We start from the raw sequence: 16,296 nt of genomic DNA on the forward strand, positions 1-16,296 counted from the left end.
AAATTTGCCTCGCTGAATTTCTGCCAATAGTCGTCTTTATCATTTTCCTTCAATTTCACCAACTCTTGCGTAGACATTCCTAATATTTTCTCGGCAACATCATTGAACGCTGTTACCCAGCGACTACTCGTCCCATCCGCTAATTCCATCTAAGAATCGTTAGAATTGACAATAAACTGAACTGACACCTGAAAATATTTTTCAAATATTAAGAAACGAGATATTACGAAGACAATACATACATTTGCCAGTAAGCGATACGTAAAATTCGAATATTCCTTGTTACACTTCTCGCATCTAAAGGTGCCATTATTTTGATCGATCATCTGAAATTAAAGAAGCATTGCACAATAATTCGCGTTGAAGGGCAACTAGGAAACTTGACGAAATTTTAGATATATCCGCCTCGTGGACTATTTACCTTCTTTTTACAACTTTCTACAGGAGACATCCCTTGGAAAGAGAGTTTTCAGTTCTAATTTGCTTAATGGTCGCCACTACTGTAAACGAATCTGGGAGATTTTTCTCTCCCAATCGAGCATCAATCGCTTCCTGGAAAGTGTACAACGGTCCGTTGAAGTTATCTACTATAGACAATGATTTAGCGGTCTCTGAATGGCCGACTGCAGTGTACCATTCGCGCAATCTATAATATATCACTTAAATGTTACATTATATTCTGTAACTTTAATTCTGCATAATCATATTGTGTATCTCTAAATTTTTAGATATTTGAAAGATATGATTAAAAAATCAACATTAAAAATTGCATAAAGAGCGAATAAAAAAACGAAAGCATTCCCTCTAGTCTATAAATAAATCTTAATTATAATTGAAAAGTTCAAAGTGTTATTCAATTAAGAATCAGCTTGAATATACACTACCTATGTGCTTCAGGAAGGTCAGGATTCTTTTCGATTACAGAGGAAGGCATTAATAACAAGTTCTTCAGGCCATTACATTCGTTCACGCGCGCTCCTTTAATGGCTATAATGGTATTATTAGAAGCATCAAACTCCTCGATCTGTGTTCGCCAGAGTGTAATGGTTATCTGACAAAAAAATGTATTTATTCATCTATAATAGGAAAATATGAAATCTGGCGCATCGATGAAATACTCACCATTGTACCACTGTCATCAACTATACTAATGTCCCTCTTTACATGCTCTCGGCCCGTGGTACGCGCCGTAATGTGCTGTACGTAGCCGAGAGTTGTCACAACTCCTAAGACATCTATTATAAACACAATTATATCCATAATTTTCAAAAATTAAGTTTAATTGTATAAGAATATATTTCATTTTATATATAATTTAAAATTGTTATTATCATAGTAAAACTTCAATAGAAAACAATTATTAATTAATATTTAGATAATTTTAGAAATATGATTGAAACGGACAAAATGGAAATATAAATATTAGCAATTGATAGATTTCAATTATAAGAACATTATCGTACATAAAAGAATAAGAAAATTTTATTAATTAAATAAAATTAATATTAAACGACAAATGTTAATATAAATTGAAATTAATATTTAAGACTTATCAAAATTATAAATTACTTCTCTAAGCATAATGCATTACCTAGTATGTCATTTTTTTTCTTTTTTTCAATTTCACTTATTGGAGTAAATTCAAATTTCAGTGAGGAAGGAATGTCATCGCTGTTATTGCGGCAAGGCACGATCTCTGTGTCAGCGGTCAACGTCATCTCGTAATCGTGTTTTAATTGATTGAATTGCTTATTGGCTGCATTTAAAGTACATCGTGAAATATAATAAATATTTCCAGGCTATAAATAAAATTAAATAAAACACTCGGCAGTTCAATCATTCGTAAAAAGATTCGTGTTACTCGTTGATTTTTAGTTCTGCGACACTTACCACTATCATGTCATAAAACATATCGACTTTATCTCGGAATGCTATGCACCGAATTTCTCCACTTTCATCTAGTAAATTTAGACAGAAATACTTCCCCTCTCCGCGAGGGTTACTCCATCTTCTTACGTGGGATTTGCTCACCACGCGAGCTTTAATATTATAATCCATCTGAACACATATCATTAGGATTGTTCGCGTTGCTTGCTCCAAGAGCACTTGGATCACTTTTATCACCAATCACAGCATTAGTTCTAATGTGTGATTGGTGATTCAAGTGCTCTTGGAGCATGCGACACGAACAAACCTATTATCATCTTTTCTGTTTCATACTCAAATATCTAATCAAATAAGTGTACTTTGTATACAATACCGTTCTCTACTTTATTGTATCCAAAGTACACTTATTTGACTGGATATTCGAATATAAAACAAAAGGGACAATAATGATAGGTGTTCAGGTGGGTGGTTCACCTATTTCGATAAGGCCTCAGCGCTGCAATTGGTGTGGTGTATATATCAGAAAAGGCATGATTTGAATTACCTGTTCTGGCAGAATTAACATCTGTTATAAGTAAAATCGATTTTGTATTTCATGACAGAAGTATAGCGAACTTTATTTAATCAATAATATAAATTAGGCTAATATAAATATTGAAATGCATTTGGTACAAGACATTGACATACTTACTCTGATAACGCATAGTGGCTGTATCTAGCTCTATAATTTTCAGACCATATATCCCGCTTCTTGACCAGAAGTGAGCACCTCAATGCCTAATCAGCATCACACGTCTAGCAAAATAAAATGTATTTGATACTTGAATTATTTATTTTCATACTTAAAGAAAGAAGGTAGAACAAATACTTTTCTTTGCCACTGTTACTCACTGAACTTAAATGGTAGTTAGTTATTTTGCAAATAGAGTACTTATTTAAAATATCAATTAGATTATTCAAGTGAGTAGACAACATAGTAATATCGCTATGGTTTTTGTCTCAGCAATTTTGTATAACCATACAATGTTACATGTAAATTATTTAAAATTCAGTTTCCTCAGAAACTACAAAATAGAATTCTTGTCAAATCTAAAGCATTAAGCTTACACAAAATTTTAATTTTGGCAATCAAAAACTTTAATGTGACAGACATATATGACGAGTCAAAACGCATATGTATTACAGCATGACGAACTTATCAATATCTAAAACCTAGATAAAAGCTATAGAAACGAGGTTACAACTGCTAGCTAAGCTGAGCGTTGCCGTATAAGTAAAGTCAGGCAACCGAGAAAAATCATTTTAAGTCGCCAACTCACGAAAACGAATCGAGTTGCTTGTCCTGTCGTACTTACGAGCATTTGAAGCACCGGTTTATCGACGTCTTCGCCTTGCACGATCCTCTGAAACAATTCCCACCGTTTAGCAATACAACGAAATAACGATGTAGAACTACAATAAGCCTTACTTCTAACGCTCCACCACTCAGATTTGTATTTCATCGTTGGCAGCGGCCGCAAGATTACTAGAGCCTGACGTACATACTTAACAACCACTTAACAACACTTCGGTGTGCCTGATTCTGTGCTTTTCATTGTGCATTAAATTTTATAGGAAAAAGGCCGGCATGACGCCTCTCAGGTTCTTCTCTGGTCCATAGGTTAGTATTCATAGTTGATTCTTAAAGAGCCTCGCACATGAAATGCATAACATAACATAAGCACAACATAAGACCGATGGGCCAATGAGCATTCAGCATAAAGTCGTCATATTGATTTACATAACATTTTCATTGGTCCGTCGGTTTTATGTTGTGCTTATGTTATGTTATGCATTTCATGTGCGAGGCTCTTAAGGGTCTCGCACATGAAATTCATAACATAACATAAGCACAACATAAGATCGACGGATCAATAAACATGTTATGTAAATCAATATGACGACTTTATACTGGATGCTCATTGGCCCATCGGTCTTATGTTGTGCTTATGTTATATTATGCATTTCATGTGCGAGACCCTTTATTTTAAGATCGTCTTAAAATGCCATCAACCAATCAAAGAGCTTTATTAGCATCTTAAGATGTTACTTAAGACGATCTTAAAATAAGAATCGACTATGAATACCGGCCATAAGCCATAAGAATTGATCAATCACAGTCGAATATTCTCTTCACATTTGACTGTGATTGGTCAATTTTTATGGCTTATGATACCGACTAACAGCTTATTGTAGAAAGCCTATAAAGCCCGTATCAGATTAAGTATTGAAAATTGAAGATTGAAGATTAAAGATTGAGCTTTGGCCAATCAAAATAAAAGGAGTTAAAATTTCCTTGTTTTGATTGATCAAATTTCAATCTTTAATCTTCAATGCATAGTCTGATACGGGCTTAATAAGACGATCTTAAATATAACAATTAACTATAAATACCGACCAATAGAAAAGCTTTTACGACGCATTGTGGATCGGTCATGAGGACCACACGTGCATCGCCGGAAGCTGCGCGAGTGCTGCGGTCGGACAGGAAGTTGGGTTGCGAACTACCGTGACGCAACCATTTTCCACATTTTCCTCGTGTCGAACTCCTCAGATCTCCGCGTTCTCGTTTCATCACGCGTTTTCCTTCCGCGTCAACTTGCCACCTGCACCCAGTCATCATGAATGGTATAGTAAGGAGCGCGCTACGCACCACGGCGCTTCGCGGTGTGCTGTCGTCCTCGTGCAGCAGCAACAGCAGCGGACAACCCACCAGGGCTCTGTGGAGCGTGTGCGGACGCCGGCAAAACGCCGAAGTCGCGCCCCTCGTCTCCTCCTTCGAGCTGCACAATCTCCGCACCCGCAGGTGCTACAGCAGTTCGCAGTCCAAAAGTACGTCGACAAAAATATCAATGAATCATGCATTCATCGTTCTCATTAACCGTACGATCGCGATGTTCTTCGCGTTAGTCGTCCATGTTCGAGGAGAGATTTTGCAACGGAAATGCGTTAGCCTCCAATTGTGGCTTGAAGCATTCTCCTTTGTACTCTTTTTCATTAAAGTATGATTTTTTTGGGATCTCATTGAATTAATCTGATAATGTACACTGATGTAATATTTGAAAAAAATTGTTAGATGCAAATTGAACAAGAATGCTTTCTATGGTCGCAGCTAGGTCTTCGTTCTTGTATTGTTTGTGTGATCTTATATACTTTCAAGTTCAATGAACTGCGCGCCGAATTAATTTTCAGTCATAACACAATTCTAAATTGAACAAGATTAAGTAATATTACGTATTATTAAATATTAATTTTTTCGCCTCCCCCCCCCTCCTTGAAAAAACTAAAGAAATTATTGCGATTTATTGAACTTGAGGAAAGTATATAAAATCACACAAACAATACAAGCACGAAGGCCTAGTTGCGACTGTAAAAGGCATTCTTGTTCGATTTGTATTGATACAGCAATGGTCAAAATATCTCTCTACTACTTTAATTGTTAGATGCGTTCTTTGTATCTTTTGCCTGTACTTTCATTTTCTCCTTTTCTGTTTTTTACTTTAACTGCAAGAAATATAATACAGTTCAGCTAGAAAGAACAAATCTATAATTGGTAAAATTACAGATTTCTTGCATTGGTCTGAGGCTTCAACTTAATTTTATTTAACTTTATGCAATTTGGGTTATGTTCCGTAATTCACTGTCAGTATTAAAAATTGTAGTATACGTAATATGAACTATAAATTTTTAGTACTGGCAGTATACATCGGAACACAACTTTGATATCCCTTAAGTACAGTGATCTAAAGTTATGACATTAAATTTACTTTTTTGTTCAATATTCATTAAAGTATATAATTTTACACACTTCTGTATATTTTGCTCATTTATTTCTTATTAATCATATTTATCTTTTTTCTTTTATTAGCGGAGAAAAATTTAACAGAGTTTCTAGCCGAGGAGATAGTAGCCGAAAAGAAGGCACAGAAATTAAAGACGATACCAACAACATTAAATGGCTTTGCAGTGTCCCTCAATGGCGCTGAGGTTAATCTGAAAAAGAAAGATGGCAATGATACGTAAGAAAAAATTTTCATATTAAATTTGCTGTGAATTTAAGGTGTAAATTCATGCATGACCTGACATCTTATCAACTATATTTTTATTCTAGAATTAATATTTCATTCAATGTGAACCACACGGTGGATACAGACACTGAAGAGATAACTCCTACTAGTAACAATGCTGAAATTAATGAAATGAGAAGCAAGCCAACTTTCACAGTGGACATAATAAGGGGCAATCAGACTCTAGGCTTCACTTGTTCTTTTAACCATACGGCTGTTGAATCAAGTAACCTTGAAGAAGGTTATAGTAAGTACATTTGTTATAATATATTTTCTAAAATATATTAAAAAGTGAAATGAATGGTTTAATTACTGATAGTGTCCCAAATACTAAAAATCCAATTTTAAATGCTTTTTTTTATTGAAGTCTTACTTTAATGAAACTTACAATAAATAGATGCCTTAAGAGTTCAAATAAAATTAGATATAGTTATCAAGCTATGTAACAATTTATATATTCAAAAAAACATTTAAGATGGAATTTCTAATATTTGAGACATTGTTAGTAATTTGGTCACTTGTTCTATAATGGCTTTTCTCAGTTTCATCTTGATAATTATTTCTTAATACTTCAAAATTGCTTTCCCGTAAATATCACATCGCAATTAGATGCGACAGATAAAATCTCAAGAGTATAATATTCAATGTATATACTTATTATTTTACTTGTTTATTTGTTTATAATCTTAATACTACTTCAAATTTTAATTTTAATTTTTTGCAGTGGACTTATTTGGTATCGATGAAATCACGCTATACGATGGGGATCAACACGAAACTGCGTACTCTGTAGCTGGCGATATCATCGATGGAGTAAGTATTATTTTTAATTTTGTCTCTATACAATAATTTATTTATTAATAATTATTAATTATATTTTATTTATAATTTAATTTTTATTTTATGTAGTAATAAATATTAAACTTTAGAAAAACTTGTGTAAACAGTATATATTAAAGCATTAAATTTGGTTCAGCTTTTTACTAGAATACGCTTGATATACATTTCAAAGTTTTAAGTAAAAAATCAAAGAAATAAAAATACATGTCATTTTGTAAATTAAATGTCTTCCCAAAGTGTTGAGTACAAACTGCTTTATCATGGCTGCTTTGATTATGAATCTTTGGGAAATTATAAACATTCTTATAAAACTAGCTCATTATCTTTTATCATATGAGCGTTGAAATAAGAATGTGACATTTTATTTTCAAGTCACAAAATATTCCCACATATAAATTAGATTAAGCTTCTTTATTATATTAGATAAATCAGCTATTAAATAAAGCACTTTTTTATAGTATTTGTATGACCTACTGATGAACTACCTCGAGGAGAAAGGTATTTCAAATGAATTTGCAGAGAAGCTGATAAATTTAAGCACATCCTATGAGCATTCAGCTTATGTCAGCCTATTGGAGGGATTATCAAAGTTCACATCTGGAAAGTAATTAGGAATTAGTATTAAAACTCTGCGATTCATGATACTGTAGTTTGTAAGCATTGTTAATAAAAGGATGTTCTGATTCATATTTTTACTTTTATGTTTAATTTTCAAAATATTCGAATAAAATGAAAAATACAATGAAAATTTTGTTTCAGTTCCACTGTGAAAAAGAAAATTCTTTGTTTGAATAAAGTAAAATTGCATTAAATTACAATTTGAATTTTTATCTCCCAGATATTTTAAAAGAGTTTTTACTTGCTAACCTTTTTATATGCATCTTTATTTCTATACATATATCTTAATAGGTCATGCAGAAAAAAATAGATGTTTAAAACATAGGGTTTATAAAACGTTACATGCTAATATGCTTGATTATAAAAAATGTTAAAAACTATTTTTCCCTTAATGTGTTCTGTATAAAACAATTGTAATAGAAATAATTTACTTACATTGTAAGTTGTCTAGAGATTAATTATATAATGAATGAAACTGACTTACAGTATAAATTGTACCGTTTTTTTGACTATTGTAATAATGTAAAAAAAAAACAAAATACTTGAAATACTAATACTTGAAGTTTTTTTTATATCCTTTTATCTCACATTTTTTTGATATCCATTCTAAAGAATTTAAATGTAAATGGGGAAGTGATGTACTTTCGAGGAAATTAATAATGTATAAATGTTTTCTAACATTGAGAAATTCTTAAAATTTTTAAATCCTAGATTTATAAATTTTAAGAATTTCTCAATGTTAGAAAACATTTATACATTATTAATTTCCTCAAAAGTACATCACTCCCCCATTTACATTTACGTCATTTACTTGTAGATAAAGATATCTTAAACATATTCATTCTTATAAAACGCACGTTTACATATTCCTCTCTTCTGCGTTTTATACATTCACACTATCGCTTACATTAGTCGCACACTTATCTCATATAAATATATATGAAATACGCTCGAACATTGAAAAAAAGATGCTATTATTCTTAGACATAAGAGCAACTGCGCAAAGAAAAGGAATTGAAAAAAATATCTGGAAGACAGAAAGAAGAGGGGTCGGCAATCTCGCTATTCGCCGCTGATATGAATCGCCGCGGGGCTGTAAGCTGTAGGATGGACCAAAATGGACGCAATTGGATGAAGGAAGACTCGTGGACACGACGATGGCGTAGATAGTTGTCCAGCAAAGTGACAAAGTCCACGCGACCGTCGCCCTCGCTCCTCACTACGCGAGTCCCGCGGTGAGAATGTCGTGTCGCGATCCCGACAACCTGATGATAAGCACGAGCGACGACGAGAGCTTCGACTACCTGTTCAAGATCGTGCTGATCGGCGACTGCGGCACAGGCAAGACCTGCGTGGTGCAGCGCTTCAGGTCCGGCACGTTCGTCGAGCGCCATGGCAACACCATCGGCGTCGACTTCACCATGAAGACTGTCCTCATAGACGGCAAGAAGATCAAGGTGCGCTGCGCTCCGATTTCCCTGGAGCGTCGAGCTCCGGAGTTTAACCTCTGCTCCGTTCGCTTTAGCTACGTTCTCTGCGTTTACAATGAAACGGACTAGGCGTCGAGACTCCGTCTTCAGCAAATAGAGATTAAACGCAAAAAATAATAATAAAATTATTAAACTCTCAATTTAATAAAAATTTAATTATAAATGGGGCAGACTGATATTTCATCTGGTTCCACGATTGTACTCGAGAGCGAGCTCTCAATAAAGATGCGCTCATTTGTATTCTTAACTTAAAATTTTCTGCATGAAACGTTTCAAAGTTAATCTCAGAAGGGTGCGTCTAATACATTCCTATGTGGAACAAAAGAATAGCTTGATCCATTTGAATTCACAGTGACTATTAATACTTTAATCATACTGAAGTTTTTGTTTTGTTATTGGCAGCTACAAATATGGGATACCGCAGGGCAGGAAAGATTTCGAACGATAACTCAGAGTTATTATAGATCTGCAAATGGAGTAATTGTAGGTATGTAACTTATATACTATATTAATCATGATAGATCATTTTTCGAATAATATGCATTATATTATTAATTTGAAGAATAAGTTCTAATTTAAAAAGATTAGTTTAATGAAAAAATTTAGAGAATTATGCTATGTGTTTCTGGAAACTGTAACTTTTGTTCTTTGTTATCTGAAAAGTTACGGCGTCATTCTAATATACAATTATTTTAGTTTATGATATTACGAAGCGATCGACATTCTTAAGTTTGCAACGTTGGGTGGAAGAGGTCCGGAGGTACACGTCATCTCATGTGCTCCTAGTATTAGTCGGTACGATCATTCTATATAATACAACAATTATCATGTTGCATCGCACAGTTGTTATTCATTTCTTATACATTTTTGCTTTACAGGTAATAAATGTGATCTGGAAGATCTGCGCGAGGTGAAGAAAGTGGAGGCCGAAGCCTTATGTCAATATCTGCCTGAAGTTTTGCACATAGTGGAGACCTCAGCCAAAGATAACACAAATATCGACTCTATCTTTTTCTATCTGGCATCGGAACTTAAGGTAAATCCGTTCTTTTTACATCGCGCAAAACTTCCTTACATAATTTAAAAAATATAAAACGCACTATTATTGTATTTTATATTTTTTAGAGACGACATGATAATCGTCAAATTAGCGCGAGCGAAGATGAAGTGGTGAAGCTCGGTGTCGGTCGAGATCTGTCTTCTTGTTCGGGCTGCTCGTTTAAAATATTTTAAATTTCGTTACATATAATTTTTTTGATGCGCTATTTTCGAACGACCGAAAGTAAAGTTTCATGTAACAATCGACGTGTCCAGTGATAAGATAAAAGATAGTCGACAAATGTGATAGCGAATAATTCCTTCAGCTTCATAAGTTGGGACTTCTTAGAACGATAATTGAAACGTAAAAAATTATTATAAGCGAAGGATTTATCTGAAATATCACATAACTCTTGTAATTTTTTTTCAAAAATTTCACTGCCTTTTATCTTATTTCGTGATATAAATTAACATCTTTAAAACGAGATACGTACGATCATTGTGATTCTATCAGTTAGCAACTGATAGCAGAAAGATACTTAGGTGCCAAATTCAAAATATTATCTTTCTATTCACGCAGAACAGGACAACGTTCGCTGTTTTAATCTCGAGCAAAAAATGAATCTCGCGATAAAGATCTAATTTTTAGAATAAGGCGGCTCACACTTCTGCTCCAAAAGTTTACTGGGAAGAGGCACATATGTGTATTTTTATATACAATTTAACAAAAACGTACAAATATATACACTTATACTTACGCATGCATACACGTATTGATACACTATGAACACCACGGTGAAATGTCTAAGAGATCTCCCTAGAAAGATCTTAGAGTATTCTAGTGCCTTAAAATGTTACACGTTTTCATATACTAAACGCGCACAAACATTTGCGAAGTGTACTCGAGAAGTTTACAGAGAATTTAAATTGCGAGTGGTAACTTAATGTTTTTTTTTTTATTTATTTAATTTATTTGCACGTACGAAAGTTGTTACGGCGAACGTGAGATTTAGCCTCTCGATCACCGAGCACCCACTTAGAAGCTGTAAATACTAATCCACAGCATTCTCAGGGCGCATTTTACGCTAAAAGCGGCCGTTTGATTCTGATCGAATTCGGTTGGACTGTATCAGTGCGCACTAGTGCACATTAAAGTCAACGTACATGAATTGATGTAAGATGTGTGTTCAGTATAAATATATAAACAGATTAAATTATGAAATCTTCAATACTCTTTTATGTTATTTGATAAAATACAAGTATTAAAAATTTTATCAATTGAGATATGTGCAATTTATTTTTATACTAGATCAATGTGCAACGGCTTTAATATGCACTAGTGCATATTAGTACATCCAACCAAATTTGCTATAAGCGTGTCTCCATTAAAACTTGACATTTTGCGATCCACGTTGTCACGATGTAAGAATATTAATCTTATCTAAAAGCAAAACAAAATATTTTTAACTTTAATAGGTGTTTTTATTTTATCGTCTCGTGTTTGTACGGAAAGAAATTTACGATTTAATTCGTATCACATATCGTAACTTATTTCAGTCAGTGCAATAATGTAATAAATATATATATATATATATAGCAAAATGTTAAAGGTGACATCCAGATAACCGCATTCAGCGTTAAAAGTGCAATGTGAATGGGCAAATCTGTAGAATGCGTTTCGTTTAAGTAAACGCTATTGTTATTTGTGAACAAACCGTATAACGAATCTCTATTACTACTTATATGTAAATTGTTGTAATATATTTTTTTAATACTTATGTTGCGTGTATTATTCTCGAAATACTCGTTGCGATTGCAAATTATATATTTTTGATATGAGCTAATTAATACGTAAATATCTTGCGGTTACGTCCAAATCAAAGTGTTCTCACGAATCAAGATAGATCTAATTTTTATAACTTATATAAGTATCTCGGTGTTTTTTAAAAAAGTATTTTGTCAGATATGAAATAGGAAGTATATTGACTTCCACACTGTTAAATAATAAATGTAATTATAGATATGATATGAAAATGTTTGAACCTATGCGTATGCAAAAGAGGGATATTATACGCAATTAAGTTCATTAAATTACATTTTGAATATTGCATGTTCAAATAATACACATGGTAATGTCTCATGAGATTGATCAAATGTCTCAAAATTACGTACAAGTATTTTGAAATTTAATGTTAAATTTTATTTGTATCCTTCTGAGAATATATACGTGTTATAAAAATTGATGCTTTGTCTACTTTATCTTCTTCTCGTTACGTAAAAACTTATAAACTTTTTGAAACACTTGATTAATTTTATGAGTAATTATATCATATGAAATTATTAAAAATATTTATTATATTCTACACAGTATGTATGTAGAGACAGTTGAAAAATATATTTTTCATTAAACTATGTCATGTGTAGCATAATAGTTTTGTTAGAGTTAACAAAACGGCTTCATGTATTGCATTTCGATAACAATTTCAGATAATAGAATTCACTTATTACAAAACTTTACATACATGCAAATTAATTGCTTTGCGTCAACGTAGACTGACTCTAAAAAAAGAAGATTCATCACAGTGATAAAGTTACTCTTTATATGCGTAAGTTGTTTATGGTAAAAGAGTCATTTAAATATTCATTTATACACATTATTATTTGGTTTACGTGGAATGGAACAGATAATTGTTCGATAACTATTTCTTCCAATGTAAATGAACATGTATGATTAACATTAAAAAGATCAAAACACTAGCTGATAACATTCACTCTTTCTTTTATTGCATTAAAATAATAATGTAGAATAAGTGTGTTAAAACAGGTGAAGCGAGGTAGAAAAGACAACTCTAGATGACAATTCACAAATGTTACAGATGCGTAAATTGATCATGAATTTACAAAGATTGATTTTTAATTTGATCTTAAATATCAGATGTGTATCTGTTATTAATGCGACTTAATTTATATTCTTCGTATATATCAAAAAATTTTAATAAATAGTATATTAGCGTAAGTGTATAAAAAAATGTTTTGAACTTGTTTCCTGTTGTATAACAGTCTTACATACTTAAGGCACACTTCAATGTTGTTTTTGCATCGATGTAATATCGCCATCATTAAATGTGTACAAATACTAACAAGCTACAACGGTAATGGTTAAACTCTGGCGAATTATAGGTTTGAAAGTATTTGTAATTGACGATGTAAGGAGAAAACGACATTGCAAAATAGTTATATTATATTTTATAAACCAACGAAGAAGCTATCGGCGCAAATAGTCTCATTCTGTTCTATCAAAATATTTTCTGTTAAAATCACACAAGTGCCTGAGATTCTCCTATATCTAATACTTGCTACGCGATGTGTATAAATTATTTGTCAATTATAATTTTTAATGAATTACATCATTATTGTTTGTTATTTTATCGTCGTTACTTTTTAAAGTCATATCAAAGAATAAAATTGTCTTAATGCGATAAAAAAAAGATATTATAACTAACGTAGAGCGAGTTGAAAACTCGTCAGAGAAGACTTAATTTGTGGGATTCTTACGTTACCTCGTTCAACGGTAGATATAGTGTATATGTTACTAATATATAAATATATGTCATTATTTTAACAGAAACCAAAAAAACAAAACCTCAAACCTTTTATTTTACGTATGTATATCTTTATAGAATAAAATTAAATAGAAACAAGCCTAAACCTTGTCTAATACGTCGATCTTATACTCTCTTGTAAGTCCTCCTGTACTTTTCGTCTACCTGCGTTAAATAATATGTACCCGGGAACATGTCGTCTATACTGCTCTGCGGCGTGAATGGCACAACATTCCAATATTTTTCCCTCAACGCCAACACTTTGGTGTACTCCTCCGGGCTAACGCAGTGACGTCCCTCCAGTTGCGACCTGACGTAGGAAAGGCCGTTGATTAATTTTGATAAGCCAGAACCTTCTCGCGTGTCCTTTGCCACCGTCAACGAGTACAAGCTGGCACATAGCCCCGAGCCATAGGAAAATAAGCCGATCTTGTTGCCCGCCAATTCACTAATCGGCTTCGAGATGAGTAGCGAGACTAGACCCACGTACACCGATGGCGTATACATGTTCCCAACTTGACTCGCTATAAGCAGACTGGGGTGTGTTTTCCGCTCGAAGTTCGCCTTGCTGAACTGTAAAAACGCCTTCTCGATGTCCTGGCTGAAGTAGGTGTCCTCGAGCTTGGAGGCGTGAAACTTGACCGCGTCCTTATAATCGCTGAGAATCTCCTTCTCTGGCGTGTTTAAGAAGTCGATGAAGGCCAGCCTGGCGAACGATTTCTGTACGAGTTTGCAGTACGGCGAGTGGAAGACCATCGCGTCGAAGTTGCTCAACGTCACCGGACTCTCGCCGGGGCGCTCCTTCTTGACTTTCTCGCGGTAAAGCTGGTAACAGCTGTCCAGGGAGTTGAGGTAGCACTGGATCGACAGTTTGCCGTCGACGACGGGATACTCGGACTGCATGTTCGGCTTGTAGAAGTCGTAAACGTGTCGACTGCAGGATGCCCGGAGGCCACGGTCGAACACGAGTGGCGCGTCCGGGCCTACCAGGATGGCTATCGCGCCCACGCCGCCGGTGGGTCGAGCGGTACCCGGTGCGTACACCGCGTTGTCAGCCGCGACGACCAGGGCGAGTCGGCCGTCCCAGTAGCTGCTCTCCACCCACGAGATAGCGTTGAAGAGCGCGAGGGTGCCGCCGTAGCAGGCGTTGGTGGTGTCCGCGCCCTCGATGTCCGTGCATCCGTGCGGCTCGAACAGTTGCATCAGCACGGTTTTCACCGACTTGCTCTTGTCGAGGATAGTCTCGGTGCCCACTTCCAGCTTACCGATGTCCCGCGGATTGATACCGTGACGTTCCAGCAGCCGGTGCGTGACGGTCAAGCACAGCGAGTTGATGTCCTCGCGGTCGTTGCAGAAGCCCATCCGCGACTGGCCCAGGCCGATCGTGTACTTGCCCGTCGACACGCCATCGTACGCCTCCAGCTCTGACTGGTCCACGTACTGCGCCGGGAAATAGACCTCCAGGGCCAAGATGCCGACGTCCTTTGGCCACATCTTTTCTCCAGGTCGCGCGGCAAATATCCTTGCAAACGGTGTGCCCGCTTATTAGGTAAGTTTACGTAATTACCCTGACGATGATCGGAGAGCCTGTCGAATGATTTTGATTAATAGTTGCGCTACTCTCGCGCGATATATTTGAATATAATATCTGATCCCGTTGAACTCACCGCGATACGGGCGATCGCTCAGCCGCGCGCTTCCTGGTGAAGTTATGCAGGTGGCAGAGAGAGAGAGAGAGAGAAAGAGAGAGACTTCCGCGTAGCGGGTTCGCCGGCAACGACGATGACAAGTCGTGCGATGAGGCGCCGAGGTAATGCACACGTATAATGCGCCTACACGCACGCACGCTCCTCGCCGAATTCAGGTTAGAAGTGAAACTCGGCTCGGTGAAAATCCCGGTCGTCGCGTCGCTTTCGATTGCGTGCTTCGGCGGAGCCCGCGCGCGCGCGCGTGCAACGCACCTCCGCTCGTCCGTCAGTAAGTCGGCCGGTCAGCGGCAAGCGGCCCACTCGCTCGCCTGTGTTCGTCTGCTCTGGTCTGCTCCTCACGTGGTCCCAGTGGCGCCTCGACGACGACGTTCGAGCTCTCGCGAGCGAATGTCAGCGAATGCACAGCTCGCACGCGCAATATAATCATGCCGTGCCGATTGTGTGCCGCCGCCCCGCTGACGGTCGAAGGGTGGGGAAGGACAAAGGTCCGCGCCGCCGCGCCACGTTGCTGCCGATGGAACTCGGGGGAATATAATAAATTCGTGAACGAATCGTGCGTGTGTATGCGCGCGAGGGATCGCCACTCGGTGCAAATACTCCCCTTTTGAAGGGGACAAAAAAAAGAAATTCATTTGCATCATGCGAGTAACGGTCAGCCGTGGCATTCTTCTCACAATCAGTGGAGCGGAAGGGAAGAGGGTTGGGGAAAGCCCCGGCAAAGCGGACGCTTCGACCCCGTGACCCGCTGTTCCAAATCTAATCGGTGAGCGACACGTGTCACAGTGGCGCAAATTCGTGTTTTTTTTCCGAGTAAATCGTCCCTTTATCAGTAAGATTAACAAGGATTCACGGAAACCCGCGAAGAATTCGCAGAATATACGCATAATATGCGCATACACACGCACGATCATCGAGAAGCGACCATGAACGTCGCCCTCGACGACGCGAGGTGATGTAATGCCTAACGACGAAAGAAGATAATAGAAATGTGTTTTCAGTGAAGAAT

At 36.2% G+C, this 16,296-nt stretch overlaps 3 protein-coding genes and 1 pseudogene across 3 annotated transcripts; 2 read left to right on the plus strand and 2 right to left on the minus strand.

Moving 5' to 3' along the window:
• Positions 1-42: 42 nt before the first annotated feature.
• LOC105204792 lies at positions 43-3,659 on the minus strand (annotated as a pseudogene).
• Positions 3,660-4,366: 707 nt separating this feature from the next.
• LOC105204793 (complement component 1 Q subcomponent-binding protein, mitochondrial) lies at positions 4,367-7,581 on the plus strand. Its single transcript, XM_011174000.3, has 5 exons — positions 4,367-4,758; positions 5,795-5,945; positions 6,038-6,240; positions 6,718-6,806; positions 7,292-7,581. Exons 1-5 carry the CDS (start codon positions 4,548-4,550, stop codon positions 7,439-7,441), a joined length of 804 nt encoding a protein of 267 aa, XP_011172302.1. The 5' UTR covers positions 4,367-4,547; the 3' UTR covers positions 7,442-7,581.
• A 622-nt stretch (positions 7,582-8,203) lies between these two features.
• Positions 8,204-12,961, plus strand: LOC105204794 (ras-related protein Rab-43). Its single transcript, XM_011174002.3, has 5 exons — positions 8,204-8,908; positions 9,344-9,428; positions 9,638-9,736; positions 9,820-9,977; positions 10,067-12,961. Exons 1-5 carry the CDS (start codon positions 8,693-8,695, stop codon positions 10,172-10,174), a joined length of 666 nt encoding a protein of 221 aa, XP_011172304.1. The 5' UTR covers positions 8,204-8,692; the 3' UTR covers positions 10,175-12,961.
• LOC105204795 (hydroxymethylglutaryl-CoA synthase 1) lies at positions 12,314-15,959 on the minus strand. Its single transcript, XM_011174003.3, has 2 exons — positions 15,249-15,959; positions 12,314-15,168 (listed from the first exon to the last, which is right to left on the minus strand). The coding sequence occupies exon 2, from the start codon at positions 15,073-15,075 to the stop codon at positions 13,708-13,710; it is 1,368 nt and encodes a 455-aa protein (XP_011172305.1). The 5' UTR covers positions 15,076-15,168; positions 15,249-15,959; the 3' UTR covers positions 12,314-13,707.
• Between the last annotated feature and the right edge of the window lie 337 nt (positions 15,960-16,296).

Source organism: Solenopsis invicta, chromosome 16 (genome assembly GCF_016802725.1).
Source record: "Solenopsis invicta isolate M01_SB chromosome 16, UNIL_Sinv_3.0, whole genome shotgun sequence".
Classification (NCBI taxonomy): domain Eukaryota; kingdom Metazoa; phylum Arthropoda; class Insecta; order Hymenoptera; family Formicidae; genus Solenopsis; species Solenopsis invicta.